Raw genomic sequence first — 18,780 nt, forward strand, 5'->3', positions numbered from 1 at the left:
AAAACTTAATTTTATTTAATAGAAGATTGAGATTGGAAAACTCTAAATCTATGAAACTGCTCTGAATAGTACATACATACATACATACAGTTTTAAATACACTTCTCAGGAATTATCAAACTTCTAAGCCATTGTAGTCATTGTATCAAACATTTGTAAAGCTATGACTCAGAAAAAATTTGAAGAGAAATACTGTAGAAATTTCAAATACAATATTGTCTTTATGAAGAAATAACACACATCACCTGAACTCGAACATAAACCACAACATCTACAGGGAAGGAAGAGTAAGCAGACGTTGAAGATGACACTAGGGATGTTGTTGATTCTTCCATAGGATCTGGGATTTCAAAATGCCCCATATCTTCATCTTGTGAGCTGACTGCTGTTAAAATATTTAGTTTCAAGTTTTATAACATATCAAGGGCAAACCATTAGAAGATCCCTATCTCTAACTAGTATCAACATCAGAAAGTTGCTTTTAAGTCTGTCCGTTTACATATTCTTGCCTACTCAAATCTCATGTTCATCTCCCAAATTAAATTCTTCCACAACAAAAACTACACACAGAAAGCAGCGCCTACGACTTGCCTACAGAGAACGTCCAGGGCAAGGAACACACTAATCATTAATGCTGTCACTACCTAGCGGTGCCCTTGAGAAGAAATTAAAAAGCTCGGTTCTTCACTTGCAAAGGAGAATGAGATGACCTCTCTGGTTCTTCTCCAGTTCTGTAACTTGTTTTATAATGGAATATATAACAACGTTTAATAACACTGAGAAATTCTAATAATATCTAAAATCAGAACGTATGAGAATACTTACCTGTATAATTCCTTTCAATTGGTGTAATTGGGATAGTTTCCAGAGCCTTCTCCAGAAAGTCCAATAGACAAGGGCTAATAACCATTTCTTCTGGTAATGACTGAAGTGCTACCCAGGCATAGAGCTTGGCTGTTTTTACTCCTCCACTGCCTTTTCCTTTGGCTAGAAAGTCGATAAATATGACGTACATTGAATGGAATTCAAAAAAATGTCCCAACAAAACATGGCAAGTTAATGAGAAATTAGAATTGTATGACAGCTTAATTAAGTGAAGTACTTTACCTAAGACTACATAACAAAAATAGGCTGATAGAAATGATACATTGTTAGTCTACAAGTATCATTAATGATTTATAATACTATGCTTATTCTTAGGTATGCCAGGCTATACATTATGTTCCAAATTTTCAATTTTATACTTTTGCTAAGTTTTTGGCTGATGTTAGTCCATCTGTTCACTTAAAATGATAGAGAAGCTCGACTAATATGATTTAGTGGAAAGTGGAGGTAAACTATCACAGCTTTTGGATTTTTTATGCTTAGTATATACACATGGAGAATACTTCTATACATAGGATGCCATGTCTCATTCTACAAAATCTAGTATTTCTGCTTCAAAAAATGCATAAAAATATCTAACAAAGTCTTAGCTAACTTTGTCTTTAATACCCAATTTAAACATTAGTTGTACAAAGATCGAAAAATGCCCCAAATCTGTAAGCCCTAACTTTCTCCATTTTATAAAATGGAATTCCAGTATCTGCCTCATTGTAAATGGATCTAGCTATGCTTTGTCAATTGAAAAGTTAGTACTAGGCATTACCATCATGATTCTTTACTGAGTATTTTAAAGGGTTGATATATCATGTGAAATTCTCAAATGAAACTTCTCTAATGATTTTTGCCAGTTCTAACAGTCCCTATATTAGAAATTATACCATATACACACACATATATGTATATATGCATATGTATATATATGCACGTGTAAATTATCATTTATGTGCTTTGATAACCATTTCCAAGATGGCTGCCAGGGATCCTTGCTGGCTTTCATGCTCTAGTTCCCATCCTCAATGGTCTGCACAACCAGTAAGAAATTAAATATAGTACTCTGTGACATTTAAAGTTATTGAGAATTTCAGGCTCAGTCAGCTCTTCTTTTGATCATTCCACTCAAAGGTTGTGAACTGCAATGTCATAAAAAAATACTCCATCCCAGTTGAGATGCCCACATGTGATGTCCCAGTCAGTCAGTCAGTCACATGACTAGGACGGGATGGAAAACCTTCCTCGTTTAGTCAAGTATTCAGGTGGCCTAGACAGTATCTTGACTTCAAGGTCATCAAAGACTCTTTAAGTTGAGATTTATCAAGGCAAATGTGATTAAGTTTATATGTTTTTGGTAATCCGCTGTGTTACAACAGATAATTAATAATTGCAAGTAGTGCAGTATACTCATATATGTGTAAATTTGATCCCTAGCTGACCGTAGTTCTCAAACTTAAACCACATGAACTACCCCTTTGGTAAATAGACATTGTTCTAAAAGTGTGGTTTATTATTAAGCTTATTCTCATGTAATAAAAATTCAAGAAAGAGTCTAAAGTAATTGTTTTATACAGATGGATTTTATATAGCCATTACTGACAAGTCTATGTCCTTTCTTAAACAAAAGAATTAAAAAGTCTAAAGAGAGCAAGTAGAATAACTAAAAATTAAGACAAGCATGACAGTGCAGTCTCAAATACCTGAGGGAATAGGTGGGGGCTGGGGAGGAAGTAAGGTGTTAGTCTTGCTCTGGACAGTGCAAGGTAAAGGAGGAGAAGAAGGAGATGCTGCGTTATCTTTCATACCATACAACTTGGACTCTTTGGAGAGTGTTCTAGGCAAGGAAGATCCTCTGGAGGCATTAGGTGATTCAGTCTTTAATGTCTTAGAATTGTAATGCAACTGTATTAAAAAAAATTCAAAATAAAAATTTGGTAGATGAGGAAACAGTGTGAAATACAGAAGATGTAGATCAAAGAAACATTGGTTCAGGAGCCTGAAGTCTTAGCTCCAGCTTTGTAAGTTAGCTTTCAGGTTCTGGAAACTACTTGCCTTTTTCATTATTTAAACTAAAGAGATCAATCTAGATCATGTTTAAAGTTCTTTTGAGCTTAACAGTCTAAGAGTCAATAATTTTAGAAATTAAAAACATTTTTATTTAATGAAATTACAGTAGGCAAGCCTACTATTAATATCAGTATCACTTCTTTCTGCCAAACTTTCATAGGAAAAGATGTATGAACAAAATGGTAAGCCACAATTTAGATATCTCATATTCAGACTATTGCTACATTAGGTAAGTCAGAAAGTTTTGTTTTTTAATAAAACAAGCAAAAGACAAATATATTATAGAAAATTAACACTGCTACTAATGGTCTAGTCTCTTATTCCAGACAATCAGGTGTTTACCTTTACGTCCACTCCAGGAATATAAAACACTGTTGTTTCTAAGTCACTGGGCTTGGTCTGTAGAGAGGATGGCACTTTCTTGCCCGTCATTAAATGAGTGGTAGAAGCATAATTAGTTTGAAATTTTTTCTTTTTTGAAGGAGAATCTTGATCTAAACTCCTAGAACTTCGATCATAACTCCTACAGTTAAAAAAAAAAAAAAAAAAAAAGGGAGGGGTGTTATTTTTTTTTTAAAAAAAAAAAACTTTCTTTCCTTTTGTTTCAAAACAAACAAAATTTATATGGTAAATGAAAAGTAGTAATTAAAAAATTTGAAAAAGATCAGAACTTTTAGTTAGATTAGTTAATGTTTTAGAGAAGTGATAATAATGTTTTATGTTTTAATGCTAGCTGTATGTATGTATGTATGTATGTATGTATGTATGTATGTATGTATGGTTTGTAACAGGGTCATGGTAAGACTAGGCATTCTCCTTCCAAATGCTGAAATTACAAGTGTGCACAGCCATATACAGTTGCCTTTATTCTTTGCTTAGTTCACAACTGTATCACTTAAACATAACAGGATGAACCAAATGCAGCTAAACATTAGCAGTCTTTTATAGTTCAATTAAAACAACCTACCAGTTGTTCTTTAACCACCATTACTATGTTTATAAGATACTGTAATTGTCTAAAGTGTTTTTTATTCTCTTATTTTGTAAAAGTTTTATTTGATAGACTGTTAAAATCTTTTATTTCAGACATATAAAAAACAAAGGGAATGGAGTGGAGAATCTTTATTGCCAATTTCAGCAGCTGTTAGCATTCTTCCATTCCTACATTTCTACCTTCTCCCTTTCTAGTAACTATTACCTTATTTTCATAGCTAATTATTTGATCAGGAAAGAAGAAAATTCAAGGAAACAGCTGATGAAATGTCTCAGTTAGAAAAGCATTTCCAACAGCAACCATGAGGACCTGAGTTTAAGCCTCATAGCCCAGAAAATAAATAATGGTGACACACACTCATAATCCCAGTACTGTGTAGTTAAAGATAGGAAGATCCTTTGGGCTCTCTGTTTGGTCAGTGTAGCCTACTTGGTGAGCTGTTGCCAGGTAAGTTAAAGACCCTGCTTAAAACACAGAGTGGAAGGTATCTGAGGACCGATAACCTCAGTCTGTTTCCAACCTCCACACACAAAAGCACATACATACATCCACACATGAACATACACACACCCAAAAAAACACAATCTAATGCTAAATCTGTTTATATAATTATTTAGTTAATGATAAAAACAAGTGGTAATCTTGCAGTTATATCCTGAATATTTCTATTTAGTCAGGCCCTATGGCATAACTGCTTTCAGTCTTTTCATTTGTTTGTAAACATATCAAAATTCTTAATCAAGAGTCCTTCATTAATTATTCTTTAAAACAAAAATGTATTCAATACAAAGACAAGAAAAAAATTCAGGCTTGTTGAAAGACTTCCAAAGAATTCTTTAATTATATATGTGTGTATGTGTGCAGTATGTGCTACTTGGGAATTAAATCCTGTACTCAGACAATAGGTACACTCTACCACTGAGTTAAAATCCTCAGTCTAAAGATCTACTTTAATTAAAAAATTTACCAATCTCTAAATCAGATAGTCACTTTTAATTGCCAGAAGATATGTATTTGTTCTAAAAAATTGTATGTTATACAAATGACCACTATAAATATGACCAGTTTCTTTTAAATTAAATGTGCAGTTTTGGATAGGGAAAAGTCTGTGAAAATTCATGGTATAGGAACAGTGTTTCTAACTAATGAATTCCAGCTAGTCTATTACCTTCTTAAACTTATATCATCATGCTCCTGCAAAAGAGTGGTCGGGTGGAGGACACATTTCCCACTGTCAATTTCTACCCGTATATCAAGTTCAAAGTCAATATTTCTCTCAGTAGCTGTGCCAGTAAGACTTCGGTTGACTGGTGTTGTAGGCCAGCGTTCAGTAAGAAGTTGATGAACAGCAGCAAAGCCTGTGGCTTTCTTCCGAGAGGTATGTCTGCAGAAAACAAGGAATCATTCCTCATAGCAAACTGAAGTCTTCCTAATGAGCTATTTTCCAATGTAATGTGAGTAATAGTATGCAAAGAAATTTTATTATTTTATGAAGTAATAGAAATTATTCAACTAGTTAATACTAACTGAAGTTTTTTCTAGGTTTAATGGAGTCACAATTATGAACTGACCATTATCGGCTAGTAGATGCTAGGAGATGAAGACACAGGCATAAACACAACCATTAATGAATGTGAACACCAGTGTACAAACTATACTCTCTGGAAGAGGCCTCATTTCCACAAATTGCAAAATCTAAATGCTGGCTTTCTGTTTTTATTTAAAGACAGAAGAATAGGGAAAGGAAGAAAAGAAAAATGCAAAGGTCTTCGACATGTGATGGAGCCGAACAGCACACAAGGGTGATGACACTGGTCCTGATGTTGCTCCACAAATTCATTCAAGCTGTTAGCACAGCACTCAGGAGGCTGCCGACTGACTGCACAGCAGGAACTTATCCCTAAGGAGAAAAAGTAAAACAAAACAACCCCCAACTAGATTAAAGACGGAAATGTAAGACCTATTATGGTAAAACTCCTTGGAGGAAACAAAGGAAAAATTTCTATGACACTGATCTTGACAATGATTTCATAGATACCACAATTTTAAAAGCACAAGAAAATAAAAGAAAAAACAGACAAAATTGTATCAAACCAAATAAGTGCTGTGTCTCCAGAGCAAAGGAAATAATAAGCAGAGTAAAAGGCAGCATATGAATTAAGACAAGAGGTTAATTTCTAAAATACATAAGAAACTCATAGAGATAAACAGAAAAAAAGAAAAAACCCAAAACCCAATTATAAAAAGAATTTATAGCCAGACTAATCCCAGCACTTAGGAGGCAGAGGCAGGTGGAGTCCAAGGCCAGCCTGGTCTACGGAGTGAGTTCCAGGACAGCCAGGGCTGACAAACAGAGAAATCTTTTTCTTTTGGGACACCAAAACCAGCTCTCAAATGACACAGAGGCTTTTCTTTAGTTTGAATGCCCAGCCCAGCTCAGGCACATTTCTGGCTGTTTCTCTTTATCTCCCTTTGCCTCACGGCTTCTTACGTCTCACTCTCACTGCTTCTCTGTGGCCGCTGGCCGCTGGCTAGCATCTGCCCAGCTTCTTGCCCAGGGTGGGTCCCTCGTTCTTTCCTTCTCCTTTTCTCACTCCTTACTCTCTTCCATAGGTTTCTCCTCCTACTTATTCTCTCTGCCTGCCAGCCCCACCTATCCTTTTTCCTGCCCGGCTACTGGCCATTCAGCTCTGTATTAGACCAATCAGGTGCTTAAGGTAAGAAAGGTGAAACAAATACAACACATTATTACATAATTAAACAAAACAAATGCAGCATAAACAAAAGTTACACACCTTTACACAGTTAAAAGTAGTATTCTGCAGCATAAACAAATGCAACACATATTTGCCCCGTTAAAATAATATTCCACACCAACCCTGTCTCAAAAACCAAAAAAGGAAAAAGAAAAGAAAAAGAGCTTACAGTTTAAATAGACACTTCCTCAAGAAGGCTTTAGAGGTGGGCAGAGTTTAAAGGCCCTCCTAGCTCCTCATGAGGGCACATTCTCAGTAAGACTTCACACATATATGCCTTTTATTTCATCGACACTATCTCACCTCATTTCTTTCAAGAATGACTGGAAATCCTTATCCACTGCTACATATATCCCTTTACTATTTATTATTTTTCTCAACTAAATGTTTCTTTTTATTTTTATAAGCCCAGGAGGAATATTGCTTTTTTCTTTATTAAACCTATAACCATATCTCTATCTCCATTTTACTGACAGGTGTTATCATGGAGAAATAATTTAAATAAATCCATTTAAATTTTGAAGAAAATAGTACCATATAAAGTTAACTAACATTAGAAAATTATGGATATGAATTTTAGAATTACTTAAAAATTAATACTTTTTAAATCTGTTAAGATTTTATATTTTTGAGACAAAGTCAAGAATAGCCCAGGTTGGAGTAGGGCTTGTTATGCAGTCTAGGAGGATCTTCACTCCTGATTCCACTGCTGGGGTTACATGCATGTGACATCATGCTTGGCTCATTAAATATTAGGCTAGATAAAGTGCCTTAGGTTTATGTCTAGATTCTGACACCACCTACAGACCCTCAAATGAAAGGTTACTCACGCGGGCCTCCTATAAACATAGAGTCTTTCCCTCTCGCGGTCGCCATCCTTTTCATCCCTTTCGGAGTCTTCACTGGTAGAAGACAGACTGTCATCCCGTCGGCCATCTTCGGATTGGAAAGGGACGTTTGGTGAAAAGCTTCCTGTGGTTTTTGGAGAGCTGAACACCGAGCATGATCCTTCACTGTTTGATGAGTAATGCGATGGACCTTCAATAGTTACTGACAAAAGATCCAGTTCTGTCTCCTCTGGGAACTGATTATAAAAATGGTAAATACAAATCAGATTTTTTAAAAAAATTCTCTCTCAATTAAAAAGAGAAAAACTAAAAATATGAAAGATCTAAGTATAAACATTTAGACTCTCTGAGTTGAATTTCCTCATTGTGAACTGAAAGGAAGGTCAGACTCAGGGACATATATGAAATGGCAGGCACACCAAAGAAGGAGAAAGGACGACCACAGAGTCACCACTAACACCTGAAAGTCACAGCGTCATTTTACTTTAGAGGAACATAAAAGATCACACTTTAATCAGTTCACACTGAGCAGAAGCAGATTATGAGGAAAGAAAAAAAAATCAACCATCAATCAGAATGGAGGAAGAGCCCATGACTAGCACAGTGACTGTGAGCGCAGATATCTCCTAGAGGAGTTTCTGTGGACAAATCTCTAAAATGAAACCTTCATGATCTGATGGAAGATATGTAAACATTTGAATAATAAAAAATGTATGTATCAACTACTCAAACCTAGCAATGCTGTATTTTAAGTAAATAACTTGTTTAAATACTGTACCTCTAGTTTGGGATTTTACTGGAGGCCACAGTGTCCAAAACACCAGCACAACTTGCTCTTAACTGATTTCAGTTTCCCAGCTAATGCTGCTCCAGTGCCATATAAACCTGATTACCCCAATAAAGTGCAACTAGCAAGGTAATGTTATTTATTATTAAAAAGTAGATGCTACTGTAAGATTCATAGTAAAATCAAAACATTAAACATTTGTAGAAATCAGGTGTTCTTCACTTAAAAAAATAAAGGTATTATTGAGTAAATAAATAGATAACTTTAGGACATCTTTCAATTTTTAAAGATAAATTTCTCTAGGGAATTATCTCTTTGCTTGATACTTATTTTATATAAAATCATACCTTCATAATCTATAATCTATTATCTAATCTCATGTTATCTAACTTAAGGTTTCATATATATAAATGGGGTATCTTATTATTTAAAAATAGAACATAAATTACTTCAGTTATTTTTACATTTAATTGTGTGTGCTGGAGGTGGGGTAGGGTGGGTGGCAGCACACGTGTGCCATAGTAAAGTCTTTGTCAAACTTATATATCATTCATTTTTAAAAAAAAATAATATTAAGCAGGATGGTGGGGGCACACACCTTTAATTGCAGAATGTGGGAGCCAGAGGCAGACGAATCTGTGAGTTTGAGGCCAGCCTGGTCTATAAGGCAAGCTTCAGGATAACCAGGAATACATAAGAAAACCTATCTTGAAAAAACAAACAAAATGAAACAGAACAGTATTTTCTTTTATGGGTATGTGTATGTGTATGTGTCTAAGCACATGGATGTGCGCAAAGAATAAAGAGGTCAGAAGAGGACATCAGATTTTCTGGAACTGGAGTTATAGGTGGTTGTAAGACGCCATGTAGGTGCTGGGAACTGAACCAGGGCTTCTAAAAGAGTAGCAAGTGCTCTTAACTGCTAAGCCATGTGCCCAGACCTTGTATTACATTCTAATTGCTTTGAGATCAAATACAGTATAATTATGGGATGCATGTTGAGACCCAAGTCTGAAAAAATAAAGACAAGGAAACATATTTGGAGTTACTGCCAATTTTCTTTTGTAAAACTGAAATTTGAAAGAAAAATTCTAGGCAAGATTAAATGTCTGGTATTGTACATGGGATAATATGTGTGTATAAATGCATATAACATTAGTGATTAGTTTAATGACGCATTCAGAAAAAAAATTGGCTTAAAATGTTAAGTATTATGTAGCATATTTTCACACTGTTCTGAATACAGTGAAAAATTTAAATGACTCTTTTCATTTTTTTAATATTTTGGTTCTAGGGATCAAAATCAGGGTTTTATGCATGATGGCAACTATTCTACTAGTGAATAATATCTCTTGTCCTGTTTTTGTTTAGAGACTAAATTGCCCAGGCTGAGAATAGAAGCAACAACACATGACTGTATTCTGAGCATTTGGAAGCAGAGACAGAAGGATCAGGAGGTCAAGGCCATCTTCAGTGACACAGTGAGCTTAGTCAGTGCAGGCAGATGAGACCCTGCCTCAAAACTGAAACAGAAGTGAGTCATCCATGCTGGGTTCGCACTTCCTGTCCTTCTGCCTCCGCTTGTCAAGGAGCTGAAATTACAGGCATGTGCTGTCACACTCGGCTCTGAATATAACACTTAATAAATACTAGTGCATCACAGTAACTTAAAAGAATTGATAGCCAATGATCAATCAATTTATTTGGAGTTAGATTTGACTTGAATTTGAAGCACTTAACAAAGATTGCTGATTTTAAAATGACTCACTTTGTAGTTAAATGCAAGGAAAAAAGATTGATTTCAGGATTAACAAATTGATAGCAATTGATTTAGTAAACTTTCTGCTTTAGAGCTTAAAACCTGGTTCAGTTGATATAATAATTTGATTAAGGTTTATTAATTTGAAGGTCAGGTAAAATTAAACTACAAGTAAATGTAAAACCAGAATGGGATATTTATGAAATACACATAACAAAAAGAATTCCAACAATCTTAACTCTTTACACAAAGTATTTCTGAAGCTTCAGCTTAGCTTGAAAAGACATTTTGAAAGCAAATTCAGGGCATTAATTAGTTTTAAAGTAAAATTTTATGTTATTTTCATAAGTACCTGAAAGTACCCTTCCCCTGGAGAGCTGGACTGTGGTGAACTTCCCCACACTGTATTTTTCAACTTAATTAAAACAAAAAGTAAAGAAAATAAAACTCATGAAAAATAAAAACAATATAAACAAATATTCCCCAAATAAACATTTTCACATGAATTTTGAAGTGCTATAGTGTATAGCTCTGAAGTTGGCATTTCTTCTAATGTCTACTATTTATAAATTATGAACTTAATACATAAATGAGTATGTATTTCACATTAATAACAGTGTAAAAGACACAAATTATTTAACGTAGATCCTCACTAAGAAAACAACTCCATGTAAAAGCAAGCAGCTATGGGATTTTTACTCTACACACACTAGGTCATCTGCAGTGTAGCTGTTATAGGCAGAGTCTGCTTGCTGGTGGTGCAGATACTTCACCTATGACAACTTTCACTTTCACCATAGGCAACAAAATTCTTATTTTTAAACTTATTTTTAAATTTCATTTCATTTTTTTAAACTACTAAGCAACACAAATTTCTAACAAGTACTGTCTCTCTTACTGTATCCTGGATGTTAAAAGTTACTCTGGGTCCAGGAGATGCAGCATCCACACGGATTTCTGGAAGCTCATCAGTTTCTCCTATTCGAGAACTATAAGTAAAACATTGTTATACAATAAGCATAAATATACAACACAAATATAAAACACCAATAGTCTCATTTAAAAACCCGTGACTTTACAGAAGTCTTATTAATGACATTAACATTCTATGTCTAAATATTGACCTTATCAGATGGTTTAATTTTTGGAATCTCATACATTAACCTTCAACAAGTGAAAAAGCCTTGATGTTTCTTTCAATTAACTTTACATTGTCTAAAACTAAACCATATAAAAAGGATTTATGCTTTTCTATTTTTACTTTTTGGAGACAGGGTCTCCTATGTCCCAGGCTAGCCTTGAAACCACTGTGTAGCTGAGAGAAAATACTCTTGAACTTTTGATCCCCTTGCCTGTCTGAAGAGCTACCATTACAGGCATGAACCACTCAATTTGTGGTAGTAGGAATTGAATCCAGGGCTTTATATATGCCTGGCAAGCACTCTACCAACTCAGTTACAACCCACCTCAGAAATTTCTACATCTTATTTTTATAGTGCTGACTTAATACTAAAACGAGTTTTTAATGTGCACAATCATCCTTCCTAAATTGACTATTTAGAAAACAACTACCAGTACGTAAATTTTATTTTCTTTGGATTATTTGTAAGCTTATACATAAATCATATCTAAATAAGTTTGCCTTACTAAAATTTTGTTACTGCATTGCAAAATTAACACAATGGAGCTTTCCTCAAACGAGTTTTTATTATTATTATTATACAGCTGGAACACAGTAAAAAAAAGTACTGAATCTTAGAAGCCAGCAATTTTATAATTTGTCTTACTGGTGTAAATATGTATTACCTTGCTCTTTCCATTCTCTTAAGAGGTGGTCTTCCAGAAGCTGAAATGCTCTTTGATCGGCTGTAACTTGGTTTGTAACCTAAACCCCACTTATCCTTGAGGGAAGCAGCCTAATAAAATGATAGAGGAAAAAAAAAGTGACTCAAGGCAATTATATAATAATGTGGCATTTCACTTCAGCTAAAACAAAAACTATGTTAGTTCTTTCACCTCCAGGTGACTTTAAATGACAGCTGTCATAAATGAATCAAGTACCACAGCAATCAGCTATTCTGATGTCATGATATCCCTTAGGAGGATGAGGCAATGGAAAGAAGAGCTACTGGCTAACTCAACAGCAAAGGAAAAGATTGGGGAAGGGAAGCAGAGGACAGAAACAAAGTAAGAATAAAGGAAATAATTAGAAGAAAAGAAGGGAAAAGAAAATGGGCAAAGATCCCAGGAAAAAGCTAGGTATGTGTTGAAAAGAGACCACTTTATCATTTCAAGGACCATTCAAACTGCACCCCCGCTGCAGATCTCTACTTCACTGTAACAGAGGAAAGAGACTGGGATTCTCAAATGTGTTAAAGTATTGCATGCTAAAAGGATTCTGACACAGCTGAATATACATGAAATTGTACAGATCAAAGGGGAAATGTTGAGTGAGATAAGTATTAAGACAGTAGATGAATTTTCAATGGTATCTTTAATAATCCCTATCAAGTTTTATTTTTAGCAACCTACCAGATAAACTACCTTAGAAACAGCACAGATGTATCATTTTACTTAGTGTATGACTTTCAGTATAATTTAAAATATATAACTATGCACTGTTATTATCGAAGTCTATTACTTTCAGAGAATAACAATGGATAAATTAAAATGCATTTAATCTTTAAATAATTTAAAGTAGAACTTGAGAAAGGTTCTCTGGCAGTTAAAAGTGATTGAGAGATCACCTACAATCTCCCCCCATCCCTATCCTTCTTTTGGAGCTGTTTTTATTTCCGGTTTCTAGTTCCATGAAAATATGACCATACAGAAAGTAATAATCCTTCCTGAGCTGTAAGAGAAGGGCAAAATGCTGCACCAAGGATTTGGAAAAGCAGGTGAATACATAAATGGGGAGTTTCAGCTGATAAGAACAGAATTCACAAGTAGAGAATGTCATAAGGACAGTGCCCTGCCGGGAAATCTAAGGGAATAGAGTGGTGAATCTTTATTTTCTGTGCCTTGTTTTCTCATTTTTAAAATACAAGAAAAGGTGACTTCATAGAACTACTGTGGAGCTTTATAATGTAAAGTGTTTTAAATAGTGTCTGGTACACAGGTCTGCTATTCAGAAATCAGGTGGTATTATTACCAGCATGAACAAAAACATTTTATCATTGTTAGGTTTCAAAAAGCAAGCATTTGAAAATAGTCTTCTAAAACTTTTAAGTATGTACTCACTCGCATACTGGATCTCCGTAACTTTTTACGAACATCTCTTCGGATGTCATTCACAGCCACAGACTCCAGCTGTTGGTAACGCTGAATTTCCTGGTTTATGGTTCCTTCACTTGCACCCAATTTTCTAAAGGAAAACAAAACAAAACAAAATCAAAAAGAAAAAGAAAATCAAAGCAAAACAAAACCCCCCACCAAAATGGAGAAAGGTTATTGTAAAGAAGCAAGAAAGTAAAACTGATTTTTAACTGCTCCCTTCTAGTTCTTCCACTTGTCAGAGAAGCAAAGGACTATGTCTGGATAGGTCAAAACACCTGCAGCTTTAACACTCATATCTGGAAAATTAAAAAGGCCCATTTGTTGTGGGATATTTGTACACTTGTGAAGATGTATTTGTTGTGATTGGTATAATAAAAAGCTGAACAGCCAATAGCTAGGCAAGAGTTATAGGTGGGAATTCCGGGGGGAGAATGAGGAGGAGGAGGAATTGAGACCAGTGGGAGACACCAGTGGGACTCTAAAGAAGCTGGATATATGGTACAAATCAGAGGTAACCAAGCTGCTAGGCAGAATATAGTTTAAAAAAATATGGGGTAATTAAATTATAAGAGATAGTTGGAAAAAAGTCTAAACTAAAGCCAAGCTTTCATAATTAATAATAAGTCTCCATGTTGTTATTTGTGAGTTGGTGGCCCCCAAAAAATCCATCTACACCCACTAACATATGAGGAAAGGTTTTTATACACTCTACCCATTGATGTAGCAAAAGGTGATAGCAATCTCATGCAAATCAAACACTAACTCTGCAGGAAAATGTATATATGATTTTGGAAGACTAATACATTCTGAATCAAGTTATTTTTATACCTGTGAGTAAAACTCAAAATGATGGACAATATGAAACATTACATGATAATTTACAGACAAATTCTAAGGTCACATCTTTCATTTTTCAAAACTCCTACTTGTGAGAAGTCATGATTGAATGATAACAACAGAATCCCCACAGGTATAAGTATTTGAAGATTATGAAAGAGGAGGCAGGGCTACCACCTTTGAGAAAATGTAAGCTTCAAAGCTTAGCAAGAAGAATATTTATTCTTGCACAAAAGGTACTTAGTAAAATTACAATACAACACATGTAAAAAGAACAAAACAGGTTACTGATGCTTACTACCTTACCTCTACTATTGTTCTAAAGAACTGTTAATATCAACAGGCAAGATTAAAAAAAACTCACTGACTTTGAATTCATATTTATAAAAGCACAAATCTTAGTTTTTTTACTCTGAGATAGTTTTCTCATCAGTACATTTGGAAAAAGCTTTTTAACCTTACAACTACACTGTGAGGTTCGCTGTGAGACAACATATCACACCAGGTCCCATAAATGCTGATTACTAATTCCTCAAAAAAAAAAAAAAAACTTCTAGAAACAGGGTTATCAAGCTAACATACATACTCAACTATGCATGTAAATACAAGCAAGTATAGACATGCACATGAGTTGTATATACATGATATAAAGTCAGCCATTCACTTCACAGAAATGAGGAGTTCTGAAGACATAAAACTAGGATTCCAAGCTTCACTTTATTACTAATGAGTTCAGAAAATTTATTGTACTTCTTGGAGCACTGATGACATCACTGATAAACTAAAAGGTTTCTTTCATCTTTAGCATCTTATTATTCTATTACTAGGCAATGCTATATTAAGTTAAAAAACCAATGACATACTTAAGATCATCTATGACTTTCGCCTGTTCGTTCAGTTCTCTGATGTCCACTAAACGCTTCATAATCTTTCTTCCTCTGGGTTCTCCTGGCTGGCTAGATGATGTTCCTTGTCTTCGATAATCTATAGTTTCCTAAAAAATTGAACATATATGTTAATACCACTTTCAGTTCATATAGACAATCTATACTACAAAATTAATGCCTCAGATCAAAGAAAGCATGCAAGAATCAAAGCCATCTACGGCAGGTAAGATGATTGCAGTTCTCCACTGATTCAAATCCCCTCATTTCATAAGAAACTCACTGAATTGCTACCTACGTTTCCCCATGAGTGTGCTCTGCATGCTTGCAAATGGGACTGGCTAGACTGAGGGGAGCCCCACATTTCTGAATCACACAGATACTCTGCTGGAACAGAATAGCGCTGATTTTGGGGTGCCAGGCCTAGTAGGTGATTTACAAGTCGTTGCCCAAAGGTGAGTTTGTGGCCATCTCCACTTACTGTACTTCCATCTGAACTCTAAATAATAAACAGTATTATTAATTTAAATTAATTTCAAAGGCAAAACTATTTCATGATACAATAGACAAATGTATTTAAAATATCTTTACAAATCAAAACCAGAATGAAATCTGAAAGTCGCTTTCTTTTTGACTACTAAGTAACTTGATACTACAGAATAAGCAGTATAGCTGGAAAAACGCATTTTTAAATGTATATGTCACAGTGTAAACACTTTCCTAGGATATGGTTTACGGACCATAAGACATCTATTTAGCATGTACAACTCCACCACCACACTCTGAGCATCACCCAGAAAAGCTCCTTTCTTTGTAGCAGGTCTTTCCATCCCAGTTCTCAAACCTTAGCACCACCCAGACTGAGGACCCACTGATCTACTTTCAATGTTTAGATTTATCTTACCTGACTTTCAATGTTATATTGGTTAAGGCACATTTCATAACGTCATTATTACGAAATATACAACAGCACTGTAAAATGCAGACCCAGAAACCTCTACCTTCTTCCCTTCCTCCATACATAGCAATCACAACACACAAAATAACACTGAGTTTACCAGGTATCTGTCTCAAGAAAAGCCAGTCTTGAAACTCCTGCACTTACAGTATGGATTGTAGGAGACATAGTATCGACTTCGTCTTCATCTGACAGGTCAGCTATGTTCACTGAATTGAGGTCAGCAATGTCATCTATATCTTCCTCTCCTGTCAATGTTGTAAGGGTGTTTCCCAGAGCATTAAGCCTTTTGCCAATGTTAGGGTCCATGTGGACATCAATCCCACACATTTTCCACAATACATTGAGAGTCCATGTTCCAGCACTACTACTTTCTGTTTAAATAAAGAAGTGGCATTAAAAAAAAAATCCTAGGAATAAGAGTATAAGCAATTCTAAACTGTATGATGGACTTTTACAGCAAGGACTGTCCAAAACACCGGACAGTGAATTGGTTTCCACGTATAGAGTGTGAATCTACCTCTTTTGTATAATAGCATGTCTCTTTATCTCAAGGACTACACGTATTTCCTCTGAGCACAACAGATTTCCCTGTGCATGAGAAAACCATCATCAATTTATCCATCAGCTACAAGTAACTAAATAACTGGTCAAAGTAAACATCAACGCTATAAAAACAAAAATCTTTCTCTGTACTTAAGAAAAGATTTGTTGGGAGCTGTGCAGCCTAGTTTCGGATAAGCATATGACTACCTTTCCAATGTGTTTCCATGGAGCAAGGCACCTGTGGAAATGGACTCTCACTTGGTAAGGGCCAGTAGTCCATGGGACAGCATAGGAATTTGCAAAATTTGTGCAGGTTCTTTTCTCTTTCATTATATTGGTGATTCTTTGGGTGGTATTTAGTTTTACTTTGACAGTAACACATGCAACAGTTGTAATTTCCATGGAAATTCTATTTTCAAATATTTCCCCCTAAGATTCAACAGGGACCTAATGTTTCTCAAATCTCTAATCTGGAATTACTAACTACAACTCCTAATCCTGGGAGCTTTTCTGACTCAATAGAGACAGTTAGGTACATATAAGAAAACAATACTTGGAACATCAACCATATCTCACAGTTCTGGACAGGAGTTTAAGGCATAAGTATACAGAACAGGGAAAAGCCTCAGGAATACACACAGTGCCAACTGTTAAGAGCAAGCTCTCTGGGCACCAATCATATAGAATCAATGATATGATCTAGTATATTCTGATGGGAATAACATAATGTAAAATATGGGATGGGTAAATCCATCTTTACCATACACAGGAGCTTATACTGGTTGGAAAGTATGATAGAGTGAGATGGGAAAAGAGCAACTTTCAAAGTCTGTTTTTTACAGAGAGATTGAGACACTGGACCCTCTTGTAGAAAAGGGAACTATATAAAAATATATCTTACAGACATGAAATCAATGTCTGGGTTTGAATATTGTCCATAAAGCATTGTGCCAATGTCTATTACCTTTAACTTTGTAACTGCATGTAGCTGCCAGCTGATGTAAGTGCTGCAAGAACAGGATGTGTCTGGCTTGATATTTAGTTAATCCAGCAAAAATGCTGAACTCTATTGTCTAGAATAAAGTTATGCAGGATGGGATGGTGTATTTGGGGAATCATAAAGGCGGAACAATGTGGATTTCATGATCACAATGTATTCTTTAATTTGTGATGTATTTCTTAAAGTAAAATATAGAAGCCAATAATAAAGCTATTTATGTAACCTAGTAAGAAAAACTCTGTTTAAGTATAAATAAAACAGCCTGAGCTTTTTGGAGCCACTTGAGTGCAATCACTTGGTAATCAGAACCTTTCCTTGAGCAGACACCCTTCCCTACCTCAGGACCTGAACCCAAGCTGAGGCTGGGCTCCAGCAAAGGTTGGTCTATTTTAAATGAGAGGGTGTAAAAGTGGCCATGAGCTCTTTCCATTCATACAATGTCATCAATTAAAGCAAAGCAAACAAACAAAAAAGGATCCAAAATAAAAGAGGCAATGAGAGAGGAACAAAACCCAGAGCTGAACAGGCCCTGGTAATAGATACTGGTTCCAGTTGTCCCCTCCCTTACCTGACACATCACTCTTAAATTTAAAATATTCTGCAACTATCCTGGGATAAGATCTTGCTTTTTGTTAAGCTAGTTTGAATAAGTTGCTTTTACTTACAAACAGACAGTTCTGATAAAGAAACGTGTCCTCTCTCCCAAAGGGAGTGTTTGCTCAGTCTCTAGCTTCCTAGAAGTACTGCTGAAAACTGACCTAACATTTTAGTCCTTTGTTGCTGGGAATAGCAAGCACCTCTTGAGATAGCTTACTCAGGTTGAACACTAAAGCTACAGTTGGAAGAGTGTCAAGGAACAGTGAAAAAAGAAAGGATCACTACAAATATTACTGATTTTGATTAGTCTATGCCTCTCAGTACCCCAAGGGCCTTTCAGTAAATGTCTGCCTTTAGCACAGATCACTTTTATTACAAGAGAAATTAATAGCTGACACTGTTATTATTTTAGCTGCAACACTCCCACACTCACATATACTGACCAGCTGTTTTCCTATGCCTTAGTACCTTGAGGCCTTTATTTGATGGCATCACCATTTGATTTCTTCCTCAAAAATATTGAATAGCCTCCCTATTCATCAACAAATCAACTCCTGAATTTGGCATTTGAGACTTACCATTTATTTTCACCTAA

At 35.3% G+C, this 18,780-nt stretch overlaps 1 protein-coding gene across 8 annotated transcripts in view; it reads right to left on the minus strand.

Annotated features, from left to right (window-relative positions):
- Kiaa1109 (KIAA1109 ortholog) overlaps positions 1-18,780 on the minus strand; it is a 178,000-nt gene that overhangs the window by 25,111 nt on the left and 134,109 nt on the right. For 3 of the 8 annotated variants that reach the window (XM_038346963.1, XM_038346965.1, XM_038346962.1), the window contains 13 exons: positions 16,190-16,416; positions 15,383-15,583; positions 15,064-15,194; positions 13,328-13,451; positions 11,894-12,003; positions 10,986-11,076; positions 10,440-10,502; positions 7,524-7,777; positions 5,106-5,321; positions 3,286-3,466; positions 2,577-2,778; positions 826-987; positions 246-385 (listed from right to left, as the gene is read on the minus strand). In XM_038346963.1, the coding sequence (XP_038202891.1) occupies positions 246-385; positions 826-987; positions 2,577-2,778; positions 3,286-3,466; positions 5,106-5,321; positions 7,524-7,777; positions 10,440-10,502; positions 10,986-11,076; positions 11,894-12,003; positions 13,328-13,451; positions 15,064-15,194; positions 15,383-15,583; positions 16,190-16,416 (2,102 nt within the window). The remainder of the gene's footprint in view (positions 1-245; positions 386-825; positions 988-2,576; positions 2,779-3,285; positions 3,467-5,105; positions 5,322-7,523; positions 7,778-10,439; positions 10,503-10,985; positions 11,077-11,893; positions 12,004-13,327; positions 13,452-15,063; positions 15,195-15,382; positions 15,584-16,189; positions 16,417-18,780) is intronic. The other 5 variants (XM_038346967.1, XM_038346964.1, XM_038346968.1 and 2 more) reach the window with 5 other exon arrangements.

This window comes from Arvicola amphibius, chromosome 11 (assembly GCF_903992535.2).
Source record: "Arvicola amphibius chromosome 11, mArvAmp1.2, whole genome shotgun sequence".
Classification (NCBI taxonomy): Eukaryota; Metazoa; Chordata; class Mammalia; order Rodentia; family Cricetidae; genus Arvicola; species Arvicola amphibius.